The sequence below is a fragment of the Grus americana genome, chromosome 31, assembly GCF_028858705.1.
Source record: "Grus americana isolate bGruAme1 chromosome 31, bGruAme1.mat, whole genome shotgun sequence".
Classification (NCBI taxonomy): Eukaryota; Metazoa; Chordata; class Aves; order Gruiformes; family Gruidae; genus Grus; species Grus americana.
In genome coordinates, this window is record NC_072882.1 from 229,972 (window position 1) to 256,735 (window position 26,764).

Here is a 26,764-nt window from a genome sequence, read left to right on the forward strand (position 1 = left end):
CTCCTGAGCACAAAATGAGAAACTGCAGCCCATGATTGAGGGGGAGAAACCCTGGCTCAGCCTGCACGCACGGGCTGTGCAGGCAGAGCTTCACCCCTCTCATTTAAGCTAGCGAAACACAGTACTGCCCAGGCTCCAAAGCCCAAACCTGGCTCTACCCCATGCTCACAGCAGAGCAAACCCACCCCGACTGTGCAGGCAGCGTCAGACATGGCTGCACTGCTTCAGCGCAGCAATCCCCAGCAGGGATTTCCACCCGCTTCCCTGGGCAGGCAGCCGTCCTGCTGTCATCGTGCAAGAGGAAGAACCGGAGCCGGCAACGTGACTCGTCTGCAGGCTCCCACGGGTGCAGGGAGCACCCACCTCCCCGAGCCCTGGACCAGCCCCCACCACGTGAAGCATCACTGCTGATGTGGCAGAGCGGAGCTGCAGACCCTGTGTCCCCACCCATCCCCTGTGGAAAGGGGGTCCCCACCAGAGTCCAGGCCCCAAGACAGCCTACCCTGGCAGGTGACAGAGTCTGATCCTAGGATCTGGTCCTCAGCACAGGCACACTGACGGCCCCGGGGGGTGGCCAGGCACAAGCTGCTGCAGCCGCCGTTGTTTACGCGGCACTTGTTGGAGCCCACTGCGGAGGCAAGGCAGGGGTGAGATGGGGACTTCAGCACCCAGGGAACCCTGCTGACCCAGGGGGGGCTGCTGGGTGCCCCTGGGTGCCCCCGGCCCCCTGGACTCCCTCAACAGGCTCCCCAGTTGGAGACCCCAGTTCATCAAGCTGTGCAAGGCAGTGGGGACCCCTCAGAGGACACAAAGTGTGGCTGAACTAGCCAGGAAGCCTGGCAGAGAGGGGGAGGGAGAAAGAGAGGAAAGGCTGGAAGGGCAGGGGATGAGCCGCAGCAGGGTTTATGGAGAGAAAGACAGGGTGCATGGGGATGGACAGACAGGCAGGGATATGGCCAAAAGGAAGCAAGAAGAGATGGGGGCTGCTTAGGCGGGGCACTTCCTCAGCCCCCCCATCCCATCCCTCTTCCAGCCCCCCGTTCCCTCGTGCACGGGAGGTCCCCGTGGTGCCAGGCAGAAGCGGCCCCAGCACCTTGCTGCTGCTGCGCATCGTACATCCGGATCTCGAAGATGGGTGGGCGCTCATTCCGGAGCAGGCTCACCACCTTGGAGGCCTGGTCCAGCCGGTAGATGCTGCCGCTGCGGTACTCGGTCCAGAAGAGGAAGCTGCTGTAGTGGCACAGCCCGAAGGCGTGATTCAGCTCTGGTCCCTCGTACACGATCTGTGGGTGTAGGGAGGCAGAGAGGCTCGCTGTTAGCTGGCATGGGTGCCCGGGGAAACCCTGCACAGTGGGGACAGGGCAAGGGATGGAGGAAAGGGAGAGGAGGGGACCGGCGGCAGGGCAGTGTGGCTGAACGTGGCCAGCCACCTACTGAGCAGACCCGCAGCAGATGCAGTCAGCCAAGGCAATGCCTCAGCTGCCCACAGCCCCAGCTTAGGGGCAATCAGCATCCGAGAGCCCGTGAGGCCTCCACTTGCCTTCCGCTCAGTGCCATTGAGGTAGACCATCTCGATGCGGTCATAGAAAGCATCCACCCAGTAGAGGATCTTGGCTGGGATGTCCAGGCTGAGCCCGTTGGGCCACAGAACGGTCTTGGAGGTGATGAAGATGTTGCGGTTCGAACCATCCATCCAGGCTCTCTCGATCTTGCCCCTCTTGCTGTCCTTGGGATCCTCCTCCCAGTCTGTCCAGTACATCCACCTGCCACAGACGCTAAGCTGTTACAGAGGCAGACGGGCTCAGAGCCCACCCCACCGCTGGTCTGAAGACCGGCTCTGCCTCCACCCAACCAGGTGTGAACTCCATGGCTGCTCACAGAGCAGCTGACAGAAGCAGTGGGAAGGTCCTGCTGCCTTGTGCCTACAGACAGGCCCCAGCCCAATGCAACAGCCCAACAGTCCTCCCGGCTGTGCCAGTGCCGCTGAGCCCACGCTGAAGCTGCCACACAGCTCAGAGCCGCTGCCGTCACCGCAGCCGGAGCTGCTGTCCTGTCTGACCCCGCTGTCACAGCTCGGGAGCCCCCGTGAACACTCGGAGACACAGCAGGGCACCCGTGAGCCAGGCGGAGCTGGGGACCCAGCCACCAGCTCTGCCTGTCCCTGCTGCGGGCAGGAGTGGCCATCCCCTCCCGTTAACCAGTCCTGCCCACCCAGGCACCCGCACCCGTTCAGGGGGTCCACCACGATCGCTCGGGGGTGGGTCATCTTCCCCTCAATCAGCGTCTTCCGCGTCTGGGCAGCCTTCTCCAGCCGAGCCACGCTGATGGTCTTTTTGGGGCCATCATCAGTCCAGTACAGGTTGTTCCCCATCCAGTCCACAGCGATCCCTTCCACGTTGTGGATACCTTTGGGGAAAAGCAGGAGTGGGGGCTCATCACCAGGGCTGCGCGGCAGCAGGAAGATGAGGTGGAAGCAACAGCCCTGTATGATTCACAGTGCGTTCGGCACCACCCGATCCCGACTCAAACCGACACGCAACAACCTGCCCCAGAGCAGGCAGCTCCCCCAGAGGCACCGCAGCCAAGGGGAGCCTGGGATGGAGAAAGCTGAATTTGGGAGCGTCCTTGGCTGGTTTGCCCCAAGGCAATGCAAACCTACTCAGCTGGCAGCATGGGGATGGATTGGCCACCCAGGGACCCTGACTTGATCGGGGTGGGCCAGCTTGGGCAGGAGGGGGACATCCAGGGACAGGGGTCCCACACCTGCCTCTACTGGGGCACGTGCTCTGTACCTGTCTCTCAATAGCAGTCTACAGATAAACCCAAATGGCAGCTTCAAACCTTAGTTTTAAGGGTCAAAGACACAAGGGAGAGGGCAGAAGTGCTATCATTACACGAGGAAATGCGCTGATGGCTGCTGCTGCTGCAGCCTGTGGGCTGACCACGCTGGGGAGGGGCTGGGCCTCTTGGCCACGCACCGTCCTTTAGGATGGTCTCTCGCTCCGTGCCGTCAATCTTCTGGCGCCCAATGAGGTAGCTGGTGGTGTCAGCAAAATAGATGAAGCCAGTCTCAGCGTGGAAGTCCAGCGCTCGGGGGTTCATGAGGTTCTCGATGGGGATCATGTGCTCATCCGGCACCTTGGCTCCCATATCCATCCCACGGATGATGCCCGGACGCCCCTTCCCATACACCAGGAACAGCTCGTGCTCAGGCTCTGCAGAGAGACGGGGACAGCCATCGCCACCAGCCAGGCGAGTGTGGCACTGGGGGTGGACAGCCAGATGCAAGTGGCACCGGGGCTTTCGCAGGGTCGCAGTTATGACACAGGGGCCAGGAGGAGGCAGCAACCTGCCCCTGCACCCAGCAGGGACCACAGAGCCCAGCAGGCAGCCCACAGCTTAGGCTGGGAAGGAAAGGGGTGTTTGCCACCAGGAGGGAAGGAATTGAAAAGCTGTGCTTGCCCCATGTGCTCCCAATCATCTGGCATGAGCGCCTCTGCCCACCCTGGTCCCTTGCAGAGAGGGGCGGCCACCGGCCCCCTCGCTTTCCCCACCACCGCTCTCCGGGGAGGACCAGGACTCACTTTTGCAGGACTTCCCATCGCTGCCCAGGCTGAACCCAGAGCGGCACCGGCAGGTTCGGGTCTTGTGGCTGTTCCCAAGGAGGCAGATATCCGAGCAGCCTCCCGGCTTGCCAAACTGATCTGGCTCACAGGCATGGCTCCTCACTGCAACACAGAGTGGGGGCTCCAGTGGCTGGAGGCAACCAGAGCAGCACAGATATGTCCTGCCCAGCCACAGGTCCACACCAGCCAGGAAGCACGAACAGGCAGGGGACACTAGTCTGCCACCGCAGGGATGCAGAGATGGTCTCATGGGTGCTGCCAACCCAACTACAGGAAAGCTGGAGAGGGAGTGTAGTGATCGGACAATGGGTGATGGGTTTAAACTAAAAGAGGGCAGATTGAGATGAGATCTGAGGGAGAAATCCTTCCCTGTGAGGGTGCTGAGGCCCTGGCACAGGTTGCCCCGAGAAGCTGTGGCTGCCCCTGGCTCCCTGGCAGTGTTCAAGGCCAGGTTGGATGGGGCTTTGGGCAGCCTGGGCTAGTGGAGGGTCCCTCCATGGCAGGGGGGTGGAACTAGATGGGCTGTGAGGTCCCTTCCAACCCAAACTAGTATGGGATTCTATGATTCTATGACTGCAGCTCTCCTGGCTTTAGGGGGGCTCCTTCCCCCCAGAGGTCCCGGCCAGTCAGCCAGAGGCTGAGCATTGCACAGGACAGACAATGCAGAGATGGGGAAGGACCTGCCCAAGATGCAGGATAACTGCAGAGCAGAAACCAGCATGATGTGTCGCAGCACACTGCTACAGCCACTGGGCCACGCTGCCTCTGTCCTGCCACGCCATCCCTCATGGGCCACGGCAAGAGCGGGGCTGCCCAGCTGCTCTGCAGACAGTGCCGGCAGGATGAGACCTGGCACAGGGACAGCCAGCACCAGCCCAGAGAGCCCCCTTAATCACACTCCTTCACCACTCAGAAATCTCCTGATTATTTTTGTATTCTGGAAAATGCCAAGTAGGCTGCAGACGCTAAGAGGATTTTAAATAAGTAAATTGATTAACTGCAGGAAGGTGCCAGGGGTAGAGCAGGCAGACAGGGACGGATGCGGGAAGGGGATGGCGCCTGCAGCTCCGAAGCCTTTCAACTCCCTTGAAATCCCTCAGTGCCCGGGAGCACGTGGCCCCAGTCAAAGGGTGAACACACCAGCAGCAGGGACCAAGAGCGTGTGGCACCGCAAAAGGGAGCCATTAATACTTCAGGATGCCGCATCTGCTCCAATGTCCCTGCGCGCTCCAGCAAGACGTGATTGATCAACCATGCAGTGCAGCTGCCTGGCCCACAGGGACAGCTGCCACGTCTCTTGCAGGAGGAGACGGAGTGATAGTGGGGGCCGGGGGCGCCCCAGGGTGTGCAGCAGCCCAGCAAGAGGCCGGCCCCGTGGCTGCCTGGGGAGCAGGAATCCCAGGTGAGCCCCTGGCTGAGGAGCACTGGCAGTGGGACAGCAGCTCTGGCAGTCCCTGTGGACCGCAGCCGGGCAGCTGGCTCCTCCGTCCCTGTCCCTGGGCCAGAGCATTTCAAGCCCACTCGGCACCCCCAGGCAGGCTCTGGCAGCGCCCTCTGCTCTGCTGCCGCCCCCCCGCAGCGAGGCTCCCGCTGCCGGCTGCCATCCCAGGCTCAGGGAACCCACGGGGATGGCGGAGCTGGAGGCGTTTCGGCAGGGCTGAGCACGGCTCCTCAGGGCCACAGGGTGCTACTGACGGAGGCTCCTGGGCAAGTGAACCTGTCTGGGTGTCTGGCCCAGTTAGAAAAGGGAATTCAGAAAGTACAGCCTGTCCCCATCACCACCCAGCCTTTGGGGTCCAAGAAGCTGCTTTTCCCAGGCCGGGGTCCCACCTGTGGGCTGGCGCCGCTGGTGGTAGATGTGCAGCGCTCCTCCCTTGTCCACCCGCGTCACCACCTGGTACTCGGTGCTGTTGAAGCGGTTGACCCGGATGACGCTGGTTTTCTGCTGGGCGTTGGCATTGTCAGAGTTGGTGGCGTAGAGGTAGTTCTCGAAGACGGTGAGCCCATAGAGGTGTTCAATCTGGAAGGCACCGCGTGGGCATCCACAAGGAATTTAGGAGACATGAGAACCCTGGCTGCCAGGTACGTGAAGCCCCTGATCCCACCCTATGGCTCTCGCCCCTGCCTCATTCAGGGCATGAGATTGGTCTTGGCAGGACTGGTGGGTGTTCAGCAGCTCACACCTTTTCTTTGCTGGACCAGCAAAGCCAAGCCTGCAGACCAGTGCCCCGCAGCAAGCTAAGTTCAGACATGCCTCTAGCACACTCTGCCATAAGGCCCCCCAGCCCCGACCTCCCCCGGCCCCGCTCACCAGGATGCCCTGGATGATGGTGTGTCTGTTCTTGCCCTCATAGTCCACCACCTCGATATAGTCCAGGTAGGCATCGGCCCAGTACACCAGCCGGTTCACCAAGTCCAAGGTGATGCCGTGGGGGAAGACAATCTTGCTGTCCACCAGCTTGGTGCGGTTCTGCCCGTCCATGTCACAGCGCTCCACCTTGGGGATCTGCCCGTAGTCGGTGAAGAACACTTTGCTGCATGAGAAGGGCAAACATGGGAGCTCAGAGCCTGGATGTCACGTTCAACCCAGAGAGAGAGAGGATGCAGACACACAGACGGCGCACGCTCACGCCTGCGGACACGGGCTTGTCCCCATGAGCACAGGGGTGGCTGGGGTCCACGACAGCAGCTCCCAGCCAGGGCCGGACCAGGGAAGCTTGTCGCTGCCTGTGCAGCCCAGATGTCCCAAGGGCTGGCAGCACCTGCCTGCACCTGCTGCCAGGCACGGCGGAGGAGCCGCAGCAACCCGGGCAGAGATGCTGAGAGAGGCAGACAAAAGCTTGAACGGAGATTTGCTGGTGTCACCAGGAAGAGGTCCGGGGCCCTCCACCAGCTGACAAGTTAAAACACAAACTGACACATCTGCCCGGGTGCTGTGCGCCTGAGAGCCGTCCTGCCTGCAGCAGCAGCTCTTGGCACAGCGCTTCCCAGACAAGGCACAGCTCAGAGCCGGGGCTCAGCACCACTGCCCTAGCGCCCGGGCTGTGCTGGCTCTGCACTGCAGAGCCCAGGAGGCTTTAACTCAGCAACCCGTGGGGCTTGTCTGCACCTTCCCTGTTAGAGGCCAGAGTCTCTCTCCAGGCTGCTATGCAGTACTTATTTATTTATAAAAAATACTTCAGATTTTCTGTCCAATAACATCAGCTCTCTTCATTCAGGCAAGGATAAAAGCGCCCAGCTGGAAAGCAGCAGGTGAGGGGGGAGACATCCTCTTTACTGGTTTCACTGGGACCCTGCAACACGTACAGGTGGGCGCCCTTGGACAGAGTGTGCCGTCGGGTTAGGCAGACCATGCTCGCACACTGACGGACTTCAGACTTCCCTGCCAGGCAGTGGGATTTCCCCTGCACACAGGCCCTGCGGCCGGACCGTGCTCACAGAAAGCGCCCAGTGGGATCTTGCACGCTGCTCTGCTCTGCCCACTGTGGTCTCAGCCACGCCAGCTCCCCGCTCCCAGGGTCCAGCAGCTGCCGCGCACGCCCTGAGCCGCTCCAATGACTCAGCATCGCAGCTTCCCCATGCACGGGATTTTGCAAAAGGCAGCTGCCTGAGAGTTGCCATCCGACCGCAGCACCCCGTACAAACAGGCGCATGGGGAGCTGCTCAGTCCATGCAAGTATCTGACTGTTTCAGTTCCTGAAAGCCGGTGCAAAGCTTCATGACTTCCAAAACAGGCTGGTACCAACGGGCTGCTTAAAACACTGTTGCCACAACTACCCTACAGCACATGGCCCCGATCTCAGCTGAGGGAAAGAAAACACTGCGATTCACCCAGTGCTAAAGCCCAGAGGGGCCCTTGCAGGCACACGAGTCACTTCTCCAGCAGCATCCCTGCCACCCCACAGTGCAGGTCCAGGCAGCAACACTGAGCCCTCCCACCCCCAAGCACAACTCTTACCCCATAGCTGGGTCCAGCGCTATCCCCTTGGGGTTGTACAGCTCCAGGTCCAGCAGTGTGACGCAGGTGACTCCATTCTTGTTGCAGACAAAGATCCTGTCATCAATGTCATCCACGAAGTAGAAGTTGCCCGTGAGCCAATCAATAGCCATCTGCTCGACATCTAGGCCATGGGAGAGGGGGGGGGTGAGGAGAGGTTAGGCAGGGAGGGAGTCAGGAGCCCCACACGTGCCTACGCACGGGGTCTCTGACAGCTCCCCAGGCATCTCAAGCACAAATGCAGCTGAGGAGCGAGGCCACGCGAGCCACGAAGGATCTGCACTGCACCAGGCACCTGGCCCTGGTCACCTCACGTGGATCGACACAGCAACCCCTCCTCTCCTCCCGAGGGAGACGGGACCTGCCACCGCCCAGGCAGCCCAGCTGCAAACAGCAGCGCTGTTGGAGACATCGCACACAGCCAGGAAAGCATCCCGTGGGAACGCTAGCTCAAGCAGGGAGAAGGCTCTGCAGGATGGGCGCTGGAGGAGGGAGGAGGCAAAGCTGGTGCCTGGAGAGCTGAGGAGCACAGAAGGGGAAGAGGCTCAAACCGCAGCATCAGGAGGGCAAACGTCTGCCAAGCCCATGCTCACGGCAGTGCAGGCAGGGACCGCAACAGCTGGGGGCTGCAGGCAGAGCCCTGCTCGGGCGAGGCAGTGCAGGCAGAGCAGGCAGCGCTAATCCCAGAGCCACAAGGACACCCCGAGCCCTGAAGCAGGTGAGAAACAGCATCTGGCACACAGCGTTTAAGTATTTAATTAAACCAGTGAAAGCCTGTTAAATCGGATAAACCCAATGCACCTGAATTCCTTCCTTGCAAGCAGGTCAGTGCTCAGTGCTGTTCCTCCCCCCTGCCTGCTGGCCCCAGACCAAAGGCCAGGGTGAGGGGCTGCAGCTCCCAGAGGCTCCAGGAGATGCCAAGTGCTTTGGAGGCCTATCCTTTTGGTTAGTGCCCCCCAAGAATCCACAGCACCCCCACAGCAGCACCGCAGTTCAGCTTCACAACGGGCATGGGCAAGGCAGAAGAGGGACGGGACGGGAGCAAGAGCAGCGGCCCCGCAGCCCGGCCACCCCGAGGACATCGGGACCCAGACAGCCCCAGAGGAGCAGGGCCAGACGCCGCTGAATTATTAACCAGCGCAGAAGCTCGGGAGCGCAGAGGGAGGGAAAACATGAATCAAGCCAGGACATTTTGCAACACCCCGCGCTCCCCCTGCCCACAGGATTCCGCCTGATGATATCGAGCCCTTCCCTGCTGTAGCACCACGGAGCGCTGCCTGGGTTTTGATGAGACCCCAATAATGAGCACCCAGTGGTTTGGGGTGCCCTGTCCGAGCACAAACCCGAACCCCAAGTCCCTGAGTCATGCAGGGCAGCTCACACATCTCCACTGAGCGTTTCGTGTCAAGGCCATGGCTCCAGGGACAGGGACATCCTGCCGGCAGTCATGGCCAGCTGGTGACCAACCGCCCTCCCCTCCGGAAGGGCGAGGCCACGGCGCCCGCAGCCACCACCCAGCGTGATGCATCTCATAAAAACAAATGGAAACAGCCGGAGCATCAAACCACCCGAGCCAAAGGCCCACACAGGGCTCCTGCCACACCGCCCAACGTGCCAGAGCCGGCGGCGTGGCCGGGACAAAGTCAGGGCTCCTGGTCCAGCCAGGTCCCGCACCCTCCAACCCGGCTCCTGGGCGCCCGCATGCCGGCTGGTGAGAGAGGTTTCTGTGCTGAGTGAAAACCACCTAAAAAGGTGCACGGGGGCTGGCAGAGGGGCGGACGGGGCAGGCGAGGGCTGCGCTCTGCCTCCGAGATGGGGCTGCCTGAGTCACGCTGCCTGGACCAGCGCCCTCCCTCCCTCTGCACCCCCCAGCCCTGATTCACCCCTCTGACAAGGGGAGGGGGCGGCAGCCACGCACACGCACGCAGCCCTGCTTGGGTGAGAAATGCTTCAGCAAAGAGATGTGCAAGAATTCCCCAAAAAGCAGGTCTTGGCTGGCGCCTGCGCAGCTGACTCAGAATCACAGGACCGGGGTAGCGATCCAAGCAGGGGCGGACGGGGAGCGCCCGGCAGGACGGTGTGGAGGCCCTCGCCCCCCGCACAGGGGTGCGGACCCCACTGGCCACAGGCTTTGGCTTTTCCTCCCCGCCTGCATCCTGGAGGGGGCCCAGCCATCGCCACCCCATCACCAGCGCTCACCCGCATCTCAGTCCTCCTTTCCCATCGCTCTCCCCAAGCCCCCCCGGCATCACGGGGACACTTCCACTTCACCGGCCGTGTCCCGCTGAGCCAGAGCCACATCCAGCCCGTCCAACGGGAGGAAGTTCACTGACACGGCACTCAAAGGCTAAACAGGAATCAGAAGGGAAAATGGCCAAAGCAAGCGATAGGTTTCCAGCTGCTCGCTTCCTGGGGCCCGCAGCTTCCCTCGCGCCGTTTCTGTGACAGTCACCTCTCCCCATCACAGGAGAGGGTCCTGGTCCTCCTGGGGGTCTCCCAGCCAGGCCCCAGCTCCAAGCAGGGCAGCTCTGGGCCGGGGAGCTGGGGGTGACGCAAGCACTTGCTCTTCTCCCAGGCTGTATTTTTGCAGCTGGAAAGCATTACCCTCCTCAAAGGCTTTTGTTTTTCAGCTTGCTCCTTCTCTCCTTGCTTGCCATCCACCCCCCTCCTTTGCAGGAATCAGTTTTTATTATTAATATTACTTTCAGCTCTTTCTTTTAGCATCAGCTAAACCTGGATTTCCTCTTGAACTTTCAGTGGAAGCTAATTTAGCAAATGTCTATTTTTAACCCCTCGTGTTAGCCCGCAGAGAGCTCTCCCCCCACTCACCACTTGGCTTTGGGAGAGGGGAGCGAGGGACGTGGCCTCCCCCCACGGGGCCGCGTGTTCCCCCAGCAGGAGCGCGGGTGCCTGGGGAAGGTGTGCCACGGCCACCCATGACCGGCAAGACGTGTGCAAGGACCTGGCTCAGGGCCACCAGCAGGGACCAGCCTGTCCCTGGGCATGGGAGGGGACCCGTGAACAACTTTCATGGAGGGAAGAAGCGGGGGGGCAGCGGCCACCCCTCTCCTCCTGCCCGCAGCTCCCCGCAGTGGAGGGGGGCTGGCTGGCGTGTGCATCCTCCCTACCAATTCTCATCCCAGAGTCAAGTCTTCCTCCTTGCTCAACCATCGCTGGGCGTTGCAAGCAATTGCAACATGCAGAACTCATTTCCCAAGATTTATTTATTTGTTAGTGTTTGAAAACGAGCTTGTGGGGGCAGAGAACAGGGAATGTCATCTTTAAAGGCTCTTCCTGGAAGAAGCTAACCAACCTGCCATGGTCCACGCCAGTCAGCCCCGCTCAGAGGTGCTGGCCAGGAACACCACTGGTTGAAGTGGGCTTTGACCGTTGCCTTCCTTGTGAGGAGAGGGCAGACGAAGGGAGGACAGAGGGGAGAGGGAGCACCAAGAAGTTCATCAGCGTACAAGTGGCACGTTGCTCAACAAGGGTGGGCTGGCAACTTCAGCAAAATCCGAAACCCACCCTGCACAGATGTTTCCTGGTTTCACATTCAACATGAACCAAGTGATCCTGACCAAGCTTTTGCTGAAGTCCCTGCCACAAAATAATCTATGTCACACTGTGCTTGGATTTTCCCTTTTCCTTCTCGTGGCCACCAGTGGAAGATGCTGAAGCAGCCTCTAGGGCCAACGGGCCCTGAGGAGCCACCACTGGGGTCAGCTGGCTGGAGGAGAAGGCTCCCACGTGTCCCTTCCAGCCCAGACTCCTCCGACAGCAGGCTGAGACCTGTCACAGCACTACCAGGGCACACTTGGGGAGAGGAACCACCCCAAGAGGCAGCAAAAGCATCTAGCCTCGACCCAAGAAGTTCTTGGCCCCATCAACTTTTACAAGCCTTCCCAGGCACTCTCAGCAATAACCTTCCCCCTCCCCAACTCCACCTTAATCCTGTGCTTGATGGGCCTGGGAGCATCTTGTCCCGCTCAAAGAGCTCTTGACGCACATGGGTCATCAACTGTCCACAGGAGCTCCTGCCAGAGGTTCTCCCTCCCTTAACCCAAGCCATGGAGCATCTGATTTACCCCACGAGCAGTCAAGCACCGCAAGGCTGTGGGTTTTTTGGGGAACAAGCTTTGCTGACCCAGCACATAGCTTTCCTCTGCATGAATCAGTTGTGCAGTCTGCAAATACATCAATTGTGGCCTGACACTAGGAGGAAGGAAACACGCAATCTTCTCTCAGACTAAAACATGGATTTCGACACAGTTCTGAAACAGCTGCAGTTAAGATGCATGCAGCTCAGCAGCTCACCCTGACTCTTGCACAGTTAAACGTGGAAGAAGATAAACCACCTACAGTGGTGAAGGTGCAGAGCTTGGAAATAAGTGCTCTGCGCTGCAGCGGTCTGGAAGAAATCCCACCTCTCAATTACACCTAAAAGGAGCACTCCCCATGGGTGTCTGGAGCAGAGCAGGACAGGGACACTGGTCAGGAGAGGTCCAGGCTCTGCTGGGACCCCTCCTCGCAAGACTCCCTTCTGAAGCAGCTGACAACATCACCGCTTTCCAATGCCAGGCACAGAGGTCTGTCACCAAAGGTCCTTGCTCCCCGTTCTGCTGAGGTGCATTTTCACCCTTGCCCCAGCACGTGCAATAGATAAAAGAGCCGGACTGAGCTCCGCTGCTGAATTTCCATGTCGTTTTTAAGTAAAGAATATTTATGTCCAAGCACATCTACTAAGAACAGCCCGCATTTTTTGCTTCAGCTACGGTGGATCAGACCTAACGCAAGGCCCAGCAGTAAACAAGTGCCTTAAGGCAGTGACTGGCCGCAGAGAAACGCACACAGATAACCATGCAGCCCACGGCCCAAGCAGACACCGCACCAAAACTGCTTGTCCGCACCACATCAGAAGCGGAGAAGCCGCCCGGAGAGCGGCCTCCCGGGGCAGTCGCACTGTGTCCTCCTGCTCCCAGCAAAACCCACGCGAGCCAGAGCCCCAGGGATGAGGGGGGGCCGTGTCCAACTCGCCACCCAGCGAGAAGCCCAGGCGGGTGGCTGCACTGCACGCCCCGCGGCACCGGGAGAGCCAACGACATGCAGCTCCTGCAGAAAAAAGCTTGGAAAAGTTGCCGAACGTTTCGGATCAAAAACGCCTCCCAAAGAGGAATGGAGGCTCGTCAGGAATGCAGTCCCCAGGGCTTCTCAAATACATTGGTTTCCTACTTTCCTTTTTATAGGGAATGATCCGTTTGATACATTTACATAATACCATAATCTGGAGGAATTTCTGTCTCTTCCCTCCACAGACATCCTCTCCCCCAGAGAACAAGACCGTCTCTGTAACGGCAACATGCTCCATGGATAAACACTGCTCCTGGGGACAATTTTCCTTAATTAGAAGTATGTTAACAGGACAGGCATGAAGACAAACTCCAGCCCCGAAGGGCACCGGCCGTGGGACGGACGGGCACCCCGCACCCCTCGAGGGTCCGGCACAGCCCCCCTCCCCGGCTCCCCGGAACAGACACTGCCTTGTGCGAGGAGGATGGGGAGGAGGGGACTGCGGACGGGACAGACACCGGCGCGCACAGCCACCGCCATCACGTCAGCCTTGTTTCCTTAGAAAACCAGGCTAAAAAATAAACTTAACACCACCACCACCACCCCCAGTTAAGCTGTTTAGCTCAGAGGAGGAACCGCTGGGTGGAAGCCGGTGGCCCACGTCCAGGACGTCTGACTCGGCACTCGGAAGGATCCCTGTGGCCTCTGCGCACGCACACACCCGCGTCCGCACAAGCCAAAGACTCCCCAGGAGGTAAAACCAGCACCCCCAGGGCTGCACAGCCCCCCGGTCGCTGGAGCGCTGCAGGAGGAAAGCCCCAGCCGTGCCAGAGCATCGCCCTTCCCCAGGGAGCCGCGGCTGTCCGGACCCCCGGCTCATGCAGTCTCCGTGCCTCAGACCCCGGCTGGCGCAGCATCGCGGCTGCGTCCTGAGGGGCCACCGGCACCTCTCCAGCACCGGGCACAGCCCCAGGCTGACACGACCTCCATCTTTCCGGGGGGCGGGGGGGGGCCACGCTCCAGGCAGCATTTTGTCACCCAGCTGCCAGACGGCTCGTGCCTCCTCCCAGTCCCAACCCTGCCCCGCTCCCCACGGCCAGGCTCAGCACCACAGCATCCCTGCGCGAGCCCGGCTGCGGCACTGGAGGTGGGAAGAGCAGGAACAGAGATGGAGCAAGCTGCATCTCAGCTGCATGGAGGGCAGCCAAGGGACCGCTAATTACTCTGCCTTAATGAGGCCATTCCACAGGCAAAAATATTCAGCAGAGGCCAATGGAGGGACAGGGCGCCTGGCTTCCTTCTGGGTGACAGGAGAGAGACACAGGCTCAATGGGAGCCCAGGGGACTGTCATTGGGACAATTTTGGGGGTGAGGGGACAAGAAAGCAGAAATGGGGCCAGTCTGGGCAGAGGCGATTCCAGCGAGGCTCGGCCGCAGTGAGCCCAGCACGAGCATGGCAGGCAGCGGTGCGGGACAGACGGACAGATGTGTGCAGGGATACGCACGCTCCTGTCCGTTTGAAATCAAACCCGTCCCTGTGCACAAGAGGATCCCGATCACTCAGGACATTAATTTCACCCTTTTGTCCCCAGCAATGTGGGAACGCAGCTCACCCCACGCTCGACACCTCAGGGCTGGCTGGAGGGAGACGGAGGGGAGCAGTGCGGGGGGAGCAGCTCTTGCTGTGGGGAGGGGCTGCACGGGGCTCCTCCGTCCCAGGAAGGAGGAGGCAGAGAATACCCTTCCCCGCTCCACCACCGCAGCCCGGGGGATCAGGGTGGCCACGAGCAAGGGAGATAGCAGCTCAGGCAGCAGATCTGGCCAAGCCCGAGCACCGCACAGCCGTCTCCTCCTGGCATGGGGATGCTGCCACCCTCGGACCGCTCAGCAAACCTTGGAGAGGAACCGAAACCACCCCAGCCCAGCTCACCCCATGCCAGGGGGGCTTGGTGCCATCGGAGACTTTATTGCAGGGAGATACTGAGGGGTAATTAAAGCCAGAGGTGTCGAGCAGAGCCACAGAACAGTCCCGACTGTCTCCACGGCAGATCTGCCTCCAGGCTGAATGGAGACCGGCAGGCACTCGGTTAACAGACTGATGAAAATCATCACAACCGTCATCCCCTCCAACATAAAGAGCTGATATGCTGGTGTGAGCACACTGGCCCCAGACGCTGCACTCATCCCTTGCTCTCACACTGCTACGAGAACAGTCATAAACAGTTCGAAAAAGAAAAAGAAAAAGAAAAAGAAAAAGAAAAAGAAAAAGAAAAAGAAAAAGAAAAAGAAAAAGAAAAAGAAAAAGAAAAAGAAAAAGAAAAAGAAAAAGAAAAAGAAAAAGAAAGGAACCAGCAGATGAAATTACCAATCATCCTGCTTTCTTGCCAAGTAAGTTCACATCGGAGCCTCTTTCTTGGCTAGGATGAAGCAGCAAGGAAGAAAAATAGCTTTCCATGCAAAGGGGGGAAAGAAATGTACTTGGATTCCTCTGCAGAGCAACATCTCCCTGAAATCAATTTGTCCCAAACCCTACAGCTCTTCTGCTTATTGGCAACAGGACAGGTCATTACGAGTAACAGGGCTGAAATGGAGTCAATGAAAACAACCTCCTAGACATGCTTGTTTAGATAGATGCTGCCCAGGAAGGTATTTTAATAATCGCCAGATTGCTATCGTTTAGGGTTTATAATGCACTCGGGATCAAATGTCCTGATATTTCAAACCCCTTCCTAGGGGCTTGTTTTATAAAAGAAAAAGAAAACAACAAACCTTAAAACAAGAAATAATAAATCAAGGAACCTCCACAGCCCTTTCCCAGCAGCCCTGGACATGTCCTGCTGAGCAGCCGACATTCCTGCCCGCTCTGCCTGGGAGCCGGCCGCAATCCCCACGCCGGCAGCCCCGGGGCAAGGCCAGCAGAGCCCCAGCTCCGTTACTGCGGGACATCAGCAAACCTGCAGGCATCGCCCCGCACTGGGAGAGAACCAAAGCTCCGGGCACCTGGGCTCTGGGGCTGTGAATTGGCGGTATTGGCACCAGTGACCTGCCAGCACAATAAATGCATTCAGCAAAACAAACCCTGGCACCGCACAGCTGCCGGTTCTGACCGTGCAAAAAGTCACGAGTCAGTTGAGAAAGGGGAAAGAGAAAGAGAAAGAGAAGGGGAAGGGGAACCACCAGGAGACCACTGAGAAACCCAGGTTTTGGTCTCCTGACACATGTTCTCTAGTATTTTTCCATAGTAAAAGCAAAGAACTCCTGCCTTTTCCCAAAGGCTGAGTATCATTCAATCACACTGCACTGGAGCCGAGGCTTTAACACCATGGCAGCACTCACACAAACGCCACAGAGCCCGAGAGGCAGCCGGCACAGGGTCAAGCTGCTGCCAGTTAATTAATGGTGTCCTCTTGTAGAATCCCAGACTGGTTTGGGTGGGAAGGGACCTCCCGGCCCACCCAGTGCCACCCCTGCCATGGGCAGGGACACCCTCCACTAGCCCAGGCTGCCCAAAGCCCCATCCAACCTGGCCTTGAACCCTGCCAGGGAGCCAGGGGCAGCCACAGCTTCTCTGGGCAACCTGTGCCAGGGCCTCCCCCCATCACTGGGAGAAAACCCGTCTTACAGGGGGGCTTCCTCGCAGGGCTGCATGCCTGACCTGCTCTCACCCCAAGCCTGCTGTGCACGCTCCGGGGAGGTGTCACCCCTTCTCGCATCACCTCTGGGGAATAGGGGCACAAACCCGATTTAAGGTCACACAAATCCAAGCACAGACCGGAGCGCCGCTCCCCTTGCCTCTCTCTGTCCCAGCCCCGGGGTCTCAGGCAGAGCTCAGGGACTTGCCCAAGAAGCCACAGTCGGGCCAGCCCTGGCCCCAGGATGGGGTGGGGGGCACGGGCAGGGGGTCGAGCTCGGCGGCAAGGAAAACTAGGGGAGCAGAGGTCTCCAACCAACCAGGGCACAGGACACAGCAAGCTTTCTACAGCATTCATCTTAGCAGAAATGGTGGCAGGAAAGTCATAATCAAAGCAACTGCCACCATCCCAGCCAGGACCTGCTGCTTCCCCGGCACGGAGCGAGGCCACGGACTGACCGGCCCCATCCCAGCCCCGGGCAGGACCCGCACCGGACCCCCACCTCCACCCCTGCGCTCGAGGAGCTCAGGCAGCAGCTGCCAGGGGGGAGGCAGCACTGAGCCGGTGGCCACCCGGCTGGGAGGGCTGAGCAGCACGAGGGCCTGGAAGCAGATTTTTAATTTTTTTTTAATTTTTTTTTTTTTGGTGTGTTGTTTTGCTTTGAAATTCTTTGGAAGCCCAACTCCAAACAAACGAGGACATTGTCTCGGGAAACACGTGGAGGCTGGAATCTGATTGAGAAAACCCACGGGATCAGAAAGTCCCCGGAGGTCAGGGATTAGCTGCCGAGCAAGGAGGGTCTGCAGGGGCTGGCAGTAGCCCCCTGCCAGGCACGGGCAGGACAGGGGCAGTTCCCCCCTTCACGCCCGTGTGCATGTGCTGTCATTGCTTCAGAGCAAAACCCCTCCTGGTCACCAGCCGCCCCCAGCCTCACGCAAGGTGGCAAGGCTGTGTCCGGAGGGGTCCGGGCCGACAGGGCCTGCGGGGGCCGGGGGGTTCATGGGGAACCTGCCCCGTGCCGCCCGCTCGCAGCAGCAATGCTCGACCAGTCTGAGCAGACACCGGGTGCCGGTGAGCAAAGTCTCCGTGCGCTCTGGAGAGCGGCTCTCCCCCTGCGCAGGCATGTGCCTTTCTGTCCTTGAGTGCAAGTGGACGTGCGATGCCTGCCAGGATCCTCCCCAGTCAGAACAGTGCTGGATTTTCACACAGAGCGGAGGAGAGGGAGAGAGAGGGAGAGCAGAAAGGGAGGAAGAACAAGACAAGTTCCCCTTGTTGTAATTCAGCGTTGGCAGGAAGGACGAGCCCTCCCCTGCACCGCTCCCATGCCATTGCACGTGTGCTTGTGCCCCATCCTTCTCACGGAGCTGAGCCTGGAGGGTGCTTGGGTGGGCTCTCAGCACCCAGGGAGCAGCCCCAAGGGAAGCCGAGCTCCAGGGGCTGGGCAGGAAGGTGCCACCTCCAAGTTCCCCGTGGAGATGGGGACAGGCTGGACCCCTGCCCACCAAGGGGGCATGCTTTCCCCCCCTGCCTGCAGCGGGTTCAGCTGCCAGGGACTGCCTTGGCTGCACAGCACGGCCACTGGCACCGAGCCCCATGTGTCCTCCCTGTCACCTCCATGCCGGAGAGGCTCCGACTGATGGCAAAGAGAAATAATTCATTTCCAATATGAGGGGTTTTTTTAGCTTTTTGTAAGAGAAATAGATGGAAGACTTCACCAGCCTCTGATTTTTAGCGTGTCCCTGGAAAAAGACCTGGGGGTAGGGAACCGGCCAGCTCAGATCAACTGAGAAAATCACTGCCTGTGAAAAATGTCCACGGGCAGCACATATTTGGGAACCGAGGGACAGTCGCCATCAAAAAGTGCATCGGTACTCAAGACTGCGGACAGAAAAAAAGGTTTAGCAGTGCAAGGACCAGGGGAAAAGTAAAGCTTCAGAGTACAGAGGGTCTTGCCAAGCCCTCTTAATAGCATTCATTTAACACATCTCCCACAACACAAGTGACACTAATCTCTCTGCAGGAAGGGATCGGGGACAGAAAGGCAGGGAAGCACGGCTGCTATCAGAGCTGGGCTGTGACATCTCACCAGCCCAGACCTACCCCTGACAGCTGGGGGCTGCTAATTTCCAGCCCTTCAGCATCAGTCTTCCCCCATCAGATGCCAACTCAAGCCCCATTAGCAGCAGGCACCAGGGAAGCCTGTCTCCTGCTGTTAGCAGATAATGCCATAAAGAAGCAAATAAAGAGGGAAACCACTAATTGGATTCACAGGTCTCTCCAGTGTCCTGACAGAGAGGAGCAGGGCAGTGACATTATCTCCTCGTCACAACCCCCAGCACTGGGCCCAGGGCTGGGGGAAACTCATTTCTCCAACGTGTTTGTGCTCATGAACAAACTCTGCCCCACGAGGACGTTTCCCCGCACATCTCCAACCCACAGCGACCCAGGCGAGGCCACGCAGGCACCAACACAGCCCTGTACCAGCAGCCGCCTGCCGAATACAGCGCAGAGCTGCACAGCCTGCCAGGAGCACACGGCAAAACTGTATAAGGACCGTTCCCTTGGGAAATAGGAATAAAAAGCAAGCGGTGCCGCATAGCCAACGAGCAGTTTGGGGCAGTCCCATTCTCACCCACTCTGCACCCCGACGGCACCCACCCGTAGCACCCTACGGCAGGTCTCTGCCACCATCCCCAAGGGAGGGCAGAGGCAGCAGCTCAGAGCTGGTTAATGGAGGGGGTTAATGGAGGCCCTTCCTCACACCCTCCCCAGGCAGACGGAAGATCTGCCAGGAGACACACAGGAGCTGCGCTCTCGCTCCTTCCAACGTGCACTGGACTGTCATTGCTAATGCAGCATATCCAGACAGCATGCATCTGTCCAGGCAGCAGTCTGCTGGGGAGGAGGCCAACGGCATGACCATGCCACAAGCCCCCCATCTCAGGGCTTAAAATCAGAGTCCAAGTGTGTGGCTGCGCTCCGCAGCCCAAACGTGAGGTCGTTCCACGCTTCCACACCGGCGGAGGGACCTCTTCACAGCTCCTCTGCGAGCAACCACTGCCCGACAGCAGCGGGGACCACACGCAGGAGCCTCTGGTCCCCCTTCGCTGCGGATGGGAACGCTCCCTTCATCCCGGGGCAAGGGCAGGTGCTTTCCCATCCAGGTCAGCTGAATTCCCCTCTTCCCACCCTGAGCTATCACAACCGATCAGGAGGCCAAGCAAAGCAAGGCACCTTTTCTTGTTTGGACTTGAACATGTTCTTATTACGAGCTCCCTTCCCCTCCTGACCATAATTAAAAGGTTGTGTCTCAGATTAACTTCCTGGAGCTGGAGCAGCCCAAACCGCCCCAAAAGCCTGCCAGGCTGACAATCTCCTCTGGGCATGGCGGAGGGGCAGCAGTCGGTGCTGCAGGTCCTGGTCCGGCACTGACGCCTCACCACCACGGTCAGGGCGGTTGCTCCTCCTGCAGCCAGCAGCCCACGGATCCCTGCTGCTGCCGCTGCCGCCCACAGACAGGTGAAGGCACCCCAGAAAGCTCGGGGACCTCCCGGCACAGGGACCTGGCTGCAGAAAGGCACCTGGGCTGACTTCAGGAACACTCTGAAACCTCCCACCTGAATCCCAGCGGTTCCCCTTCCCTTGCGCCGACCTGCAGCTCACGGCTCACGTACCATCTACAAACCACAGCCCCCGCTGCAGGAAATTACAATATTAAAGCCGAGCTTGATGGGAAGAAGCGGTGCGCAGCCAGAGCTTTACACGATGCTGCTGTCTGCCCCTCCAGTGAACTACAGCGAGACCAAATTCAGCTGGAGGAAGCCTTACGAGAGGAGCCAGGAGGAGCACGTAAAAGCAGACCTCCTTAAACCATCGGCGGGGTGCGGAGAGCAGAGCCGAGCCCTGTCCTGCCTAATTTCAGGCTATCGCCTGCAAGAGCAAAGGGTGAGGCCTCTCCCTAAAAATACACAATGCCTTAAAAATACACAGTGCAAGCTTAAATTACCCGTGCTGCACACACCCTCGGCAGGGCGCAGTGGCCGGAGCCTGCTGATCCCCAGCCCCAACGTGGCCCGAGGGGTGGCAGGGGTCAGCGGGTCCCTGTCAGCCTCCCAGCCCGTGCCCCACACTTCACCCAGGGCTTCGGCCGGTTTCCCCCCAGCAGCCAGCTCACCGTGACGTTGCCCTCAGCAGAGAAACGCCCTCGGCTCTGAGATCTACCCGAGACCTTTACTCATTTGCAAAGATCAGTTCATACACGTCCATCTAATTTGCTAGGTTAGCTATTGCTCATCACGTAACAACGCCCGTGTCCCTGCGGGAGAAGGGGATCCCTCTTGCATCAGGCACTGCACAGTCTCCCCCTGGAAGCACCCCTAACCTGAGGAGGCGAAGGACAGCGGGAGGATGACGCCATGGAAGCTGATGGCTGCAAAACCTGACGGAAATACACTGCAAACCCCAGATACCCCAAATCTCATCCTGACTGACTTGGTCTGTGGTTTCATGGGATAAAATCAGTGACAGTACATCACCGGGAGCAGTTTCCCACATCCCAGCTGTACGGCTACGGCACCCACACACCTCCCCTCTCGGAGGGACCCCTCCAACCCCACTGCGCTGCACCTGCACACGCGAGAGCACACGTGAACGGGTCCTCAAAGCCGACAGCTTCTGCTGGGACCCCTCACCAGGCAGAGGCTCTCAGGAGAGCGGGCATGGACACAGGCACGAGTCAAAGAGCACCGAAATCCCAGCAAGTTACTCTCCTTCCCATTCTGACTGCTGAACTGGGACCAGTAAGCCCAAACAGGAGACAGAACTGTAACCACACACATCATGGCTGGGGAAACACAAGCAGAATGAAACCACCATCTGCCTCTCACACCGGTGACTCACGTAGCCGCACTTTTTGGTCAGGATTTTGTTCTCAGTCACTACTCGGGGTGGGGACAACGAACGCCTGGCTTGGCCAGGGGAACACGGGGTGAAAACCCAAAGAGGAAGCAACGAGAACTGCCGTCCCCATACCCACGACACTGGTACCATCTGCACTCCTCGCTGTATCACTTTTCCTCATATACTCACACAAAGAAACCACAAAACTTGCTGGAAACAAGAGGGAAGGAAAGGGAAAGCCAAAAGCTACGTTTGTGCTGAAGCCTCGGTGCCTGGCCCCATGGAAAGCTGCCTCCTACCAAAATATACCCGTACCTCACCCACCGCTGGCTGGGGATGCTCAGGCTGTCGAAAGGAGATGGGGACGGGGGGAGCAAGGACTAGGAGCAAGATCCGAAGGGGAGCAGGCACTCACGGTGTAGGCTGAGGGAGATGTTGATGGAGCGCTCCTCCACGAAGCCCTTCAGGTTGGGGATCTTGGCACACTTAAGGATGGTCTGGGAGGCACTGTCGCCCACGTGAACCCAGCACACCGTGTCTTCAATGTAGTTGAAGTCCATGGCCGTGGTCTGCTTGGCGCTGGTGGGGGTGATGTTGGGCACAGGGGCTCCGCTCAGGTAGGTGGCCAGGATGTTCTGGGAGTTGGCAATGAGCAGCACGGGAGGACGGTCCACAGGCTCTGGCAGGGAAAGGAGGGGAGAAGGGTGGTCACAGTAGAGCACCCAAAGCTTGTGGCTGCAATGCTGTATCAGCCTGGCCCTTCTGCTTGATTGTGACATGCAGCCCAACATGTGCAAGAAGGTGGTAGCACAGGACAGTCTGTAGGGAAGAGCACCCTGAAGTGAAGAACCGGGGCCAGGGGTACACACATGGCAGGAGGCCATGGTTTGCAGAGCTGCCCAGAAGCAGCACGCTTCTCCTGTCAAGGATCTCACCATTCTTGGCTTTGCAGGATCTGTTATCAGGCTGCAAGAGGTATCCTTCCACGCAGCTGCACGTGTAGGAGCCCTCCGTGTTGGTGCATGTCTGGCTGCAGGTCCCATAGACGGTGCATTCATCAAAGTCTGGAAAAGAAGGCAAAACCCCCAAGGTTTGGACTAGCAAACATCTCTCCTTAGCTGCCTTAAGAGGGAACAAAGGGTCCCCCTTTTCTCCAAGGCAGAGCTGCAGGGAGGATACGATCCCCAAGCCGAAGGGACAATCCCCACGCCAAAGGGACGGTCACAACGGCCTCCAGCAGAATACCTGGCCAACGTCACCTCTGACACCTGCAAGCAGCCCCCAGCTTTCTGGTCCAGCATCGGCAGTAAAGCAACGAAAGGACAATCCCTGCCTCACAAATGAGCCTTTTCAAGGCCTAATTATCCACTGCCCCTCCCCCCAGCTCTGCAAAATCTGCACCTAAATTTCCAGTCTGAATTTCTCTAATCTTCAGCTTCCAAACCGCTGCCTTGCACGCTGCTCTTTCTTCTGCTAGATGAAAGAGCCGTCTCCACCGCAGAGCTCTTGCCCCCAGAGGTGCGTGCGGGAGCTGATAAAGGCCCCTTTCACCTCCACTCAGATAAATGAAAGAGCCAGAGCCGCCGCAATCTCTCACTTCCAGACTTGTTTCCAGGCAGCGCATTGATCTGAGCACTCCTTGCTGACCCTCTCCTATTTTCCAGCATCCTCTGAGGTGCGGACATCGGAAGCACGTACAAGCCCAGTGATGGCCCCGACTCTGTACGCAAAGACAAAGCCTCTTCCTTACTCCCTCCCAATATTTCTCACTCGAGCTTTCAGGAGCGGCATCCCCACGGTGGCAGGGAGGCAGAGTCCCGTCCGTGTCCCCTCGTGAAGCTCAGGGTCTGCTGAGCCCTAGGTCCCTTTGGCCGCACGACCAAGCCCCGGCGCTGCTGCCGAGATGGCGGCATCGGCCAGAGCCCAGAGGAGCTGCCAGCACCGTGCCGGGGGTGATGGCTTTGCCCACCCCGTACCGACCTTTGCAGCTCCTCCTGTCCTCGGCCAGCTGGAAGGAGTTGTTGCAGTAGCAGGCTGGTCCGCTCAGCGTCGGCACGCAGTGGTGCTGGCAGGCCAGGGCCGTGCAGTTTGCTAATTGTTCTGAGGAGACAGGGAAGATGGAGGAGAGAGGACATCACCAATGTGCGAGTAGGGACGCTCGGGTGAGGGACAGGATGGACGCCCAGGCCCCAGTGCTGGGTGAGGGGAACCCCCAGGCACCCTACCAGGCTTTGCTGGGGACCTCCACACTGTCCCCCTGCTCCCCAGCAGGGACAGAAGGACTGAGACCCTTAGCAGAGTGAGGGGAGGCTGTAACAGATACGTGGCTGCTCCACGAGAAGGGGGTCTGAGCAGCCCCAACTGTCCCCCGGAGCTGCTGACTCGATGGCGCTTCCCACCGGGAGCTTGTTGTGGCCGTGGCCAGCCGAGACCCGGCGCTCCTCGCACAGGAGAGCAGCACGGGACTCAGCTCTGGGGTATTCTGGGGGACGTGGATCCCAGGGAGCCTTTGGGACGAGCTTATCCACCACGTCCTCTCTGCAGTGAGTTCCCCCTAAGCCCGGCTGCAGGGAGCCTGGGGATCACTCTGTGCCGGGGAAGCTGCGGCGCAGGCAGCGGAGGAGCGCTCGGGCAGGCAGCCAGCTGCCAGGCGCACCGGAGAGCCCGGAGCTCGCAGCCGCCCGTCCCTCTGCAGAGGCAGCAGCACCCCAGCACCAGGGTCAGGCGGTCCCAGGGCGAAGCTGGGACCAGAGATGCAGCCACCCAGCTCACCGCCTCCCCATCGGCGGTCGTCATAAACACCAGGAAAGCCCCCAGCGCTGCCAACGGGCCGGGGGAGGCCAGGGCTGCCCGCCTCACTCTGTCAATAAACAGCAGCAGCCTCCAACTTCATCAAGGTCATTTAGCAACAGGCCTCCTTCGCCTGCTGGGAGGGATGCGCTGTCAGCCCTTTGTTGGGGGGTTGGTTTATGTTGGGTTTTACTTTCTCCCCTCCTCTCCTCATCCTGCCCGACCCGGCCACTTGGGCGCTCGGAGGGCACTGAACCGGGTCCCAGCAAATCTGCCGGCAGAGAGGAAACGGCAGCCTCTCCAAACCGAAACCATCCGGCCCTTTCCACATCCCGCTTCACAGCCGGGGCTGGACAGGGGAGCAGCACCCAGGCGCTGTGAAAATCCTGCCCCTCGCATGTGGAACCATTTAATAAGCCAGCCGAGTTGTTTACAAGGTTTATTGGCTCTGGCAGGCCCAGCTATTCATTTCAGATTCTTATCTCTCAGCTAAAGCATCGCATGCATCCAAGAAAAAAGGAAAAAACCCCAAGAGTGCTGGGCCTGCAGAAGGGAGATGATGGGGGGAGTTTCAGCACGGAGGCTCTGACGGCATTTCCACCCCCCATGGATGTCTGCAAGGGCAGCGGATGCTCCCGGGCATGTCTCTGCAGGGGCAGCTCTGCAGGACAAACCTCCCGCCTGCTGCAGAGGGAGCGAGCGGCCCCGGGCAGAGGCAAGGGGAGCAGGACGGGGCGGCGTGATGCTCCAGCAGCCGGAGCACAAACCGGGGTGACAGCTCGTCTCCCCACACCCAGGGCGGAGGCGGGCTGGGGCTCACGACCAGCTGCGAGGAAATGCCTCCCCAGGGCGGCACCGCCAGCTCTCGCCCCGCCGACCGGACCGGCAGGCCGGGGGGAACCTCGGCATCCAACACAAGCGCTAGCAAGGGCTTACGTCCCCAACGTGCCCAAACCTGCGAGCAGCAACTGTCCTGACACGGGGCCTGCCCGCACCCAGCCTTCGCCTCGTGCACGCTGGTCACGTGCTGCCCAGCTGTGAAAATCAGATCCCATCTAAGTAATGAGAACTATTAGCGAAATATTAATTGTCAGCTAGGGCTGACAGCTGCAGAAACCGTGGAGAGGAGCTCCGGTCCCAGCTCCAGGGCCGGGCGGGAGGGAGCCCTTCGGGGCAGGGTGTCCCACACCTGGCTCAGGCTGAGCAGAGCAGGAGCCCTCGGCCGCAGGCAGGGGAAGGGCTGGGCAGAAAAGCACGTTTTCTGCTCGCCCAGAGTCTGCAGAGACCCAGCTCCAGGGGTCAGCCCAGGACACGCGTTTCTGAGCAACTAATCTGCGCACCAGCGAGCCGACACACACTGATCTAGGGAGAGTTTTCCAGCAGGATTAGCAACCGGGGACAGGCCAGGAGGGGGGACAAAGCTCCTGGAAATTAGGAAAAAAACATACTGGTATCTCTTATCTGAACCAGAATACCAGCCCTCCAAGCTTTTAAATCCAGGAGACAATGCAGCTATTTAACGGCCTGCAGGCTCAGGAATGATGGGCATTTCACTTGCAAGTGGCTCTGGCTAATCTCTGGATCTGCTACCGGCAAGCCCAGCACTGAGCTGCCCTGCGCCGGCTGCGCTCGGCTGGGAGACGGAGCACAGACCGAGGTGGCACCGGTGCGAAGCTGTTAAACAAAACCGGCGTGGGGCTCACACCGTACAGCCAGAAACCGAGGACAAACAGGGACCTCGTGACTCTCACCACGGCAGGGGAGGAAAGGAGGCAAGGGCAGAGTCTCGTGGGGCTGCCCCCTTTGACCGCCATCCCCCCTAGACACCTACCCCGACAGTGCGGCCCCTCGTCAGAGCCATCGAAGCAGTCGTGGAGCCCGTTGCAGAGTTTGCTCATGTGAATGCACAGCTCCGTGCCCAGGCAGTTGTGCTCGTTGGGCTGGCATCGAGACACCTTGCTCTGAGGACCTGCAAGACAGCAAAAGGCAGAACTGTCACGGAAGAGCAAACCATCACCCAGAGCAAACACCCAAAACCTCCAGGGAACTCTCAGCCTCCCTGGTTGCTCTGCCCTGGCTCTCCAGCACTGACCATCACCTGCTGCATGTGGCCTTGCACAGCAAGATTTCGGGTAAAAGCTCTTCAGATGGACGCAGGGGCTCGGGGAACCTTGCGTTCCCCAGGATATTCGTGGGAATCTTTCCACAGTAGCCGATGGCAGGCAAGCACCATGCTGGTAGCAAGCGTGTGAATGCACTTTGATTCCCCCTGCCCAGACGTATGTTAAATCCTCCTTGGTTTGGATTCCCCTGCATGGCACGTGCCCCAGAGCAAAAGCAGCACCCACCTACCAAGGCCAGTCCCAAATCCTCTCGGCTCCCAGGCAGCTCGAGGCCAGAAAAGGCTCAAACCAGGCTCTGCTCCCTCCAGCATCCCTAGTTCTCCCTGGAGGAAGCTCATTAACAGACACTGGATTTGCCTTTCAAAGCAGGCAGCACCCCTGCGGGCGCTGCTCTCTGGGAATGACCCGTCTGGAGTGAACTTTCTCTTTTTGCAGAACTTTCCCCTTTTGGGGTTGGAACTTTGATGATCTTTAAGGTCCCTTCCAACCCAAACCACTCTATGACTTTCCATCGGCTCTGCAGCACACAGCCTGAGCAGGAGCATTGTGCTAAAAGGAAGGAGACCCAGAGCGGCTGGGGCGGACAGGGACCCTCTGCCCAGCCCCAGAGACCACCATCGGTGGACGCAT

At 59.4% G+C, this 26,764-nt stretch overlaps 1 protein-coding gene across 5 annotated transcripts in view; it reads right to left on the reverse strand.

Annotated features, from left to right (window-relative positions):
• Positions 1–26,764, reverse strand: part of LRP1 (LDL receptor related protein 1) — a 183,774-nt gene that overhangs the window by 39,023 nt on the left and 117,987 nt on the right. For all 5 annotated transcript variants that reach the window (XM_054807279.1, XM_054807285.1, XM_054807284.1 and 2 more), the window contains 13 exons: positions 25,843–25,980; positions 23,202–23,321; positions 22,157–22,285; positions 21,637–21,900; positions 7,585–7,747; positions 5,938–6,160; positions 5,457–5,646; positions 3,585–3,728; positions 2,979–3,215; positions 2,226–2,406; positions 1,541–1,763; positions 1,094–1,283; positions 503–628 (listed from right to left, as the gene is read on the reverse strand). In XM_054807279.1, the coding sequence (XP_054663254.1) occupies positions 503–628; positions 1,094–1,283; positions 1,541–1,763; positions 2,226–2,406; positions 2,979–3,215; positions 3,585–3,728; positions 5,457–5,646; positions 5,938–6,160; positions 7,585–7,747; positions 21,637–21,900; positions 22,157–22,285; positions 23,202–23,321; positions 25,843–25,980 (2,328 nt within the window). The remainder of the gene's footprint in view (positions 1–502; positions 629–1,093; positions 1,284–1,540; positions 1,764–2,225; positions 2,407–2,978; positions 3,216–3,584; positions 3,729–5,456; positions 5,647–5,937; positions 6,161–7,584; positions 7,748–21,636; positions 21,901–22,156; positions 22,286–23,201; positions 23,322–25,842; positions 25,981–26,764) is intronic.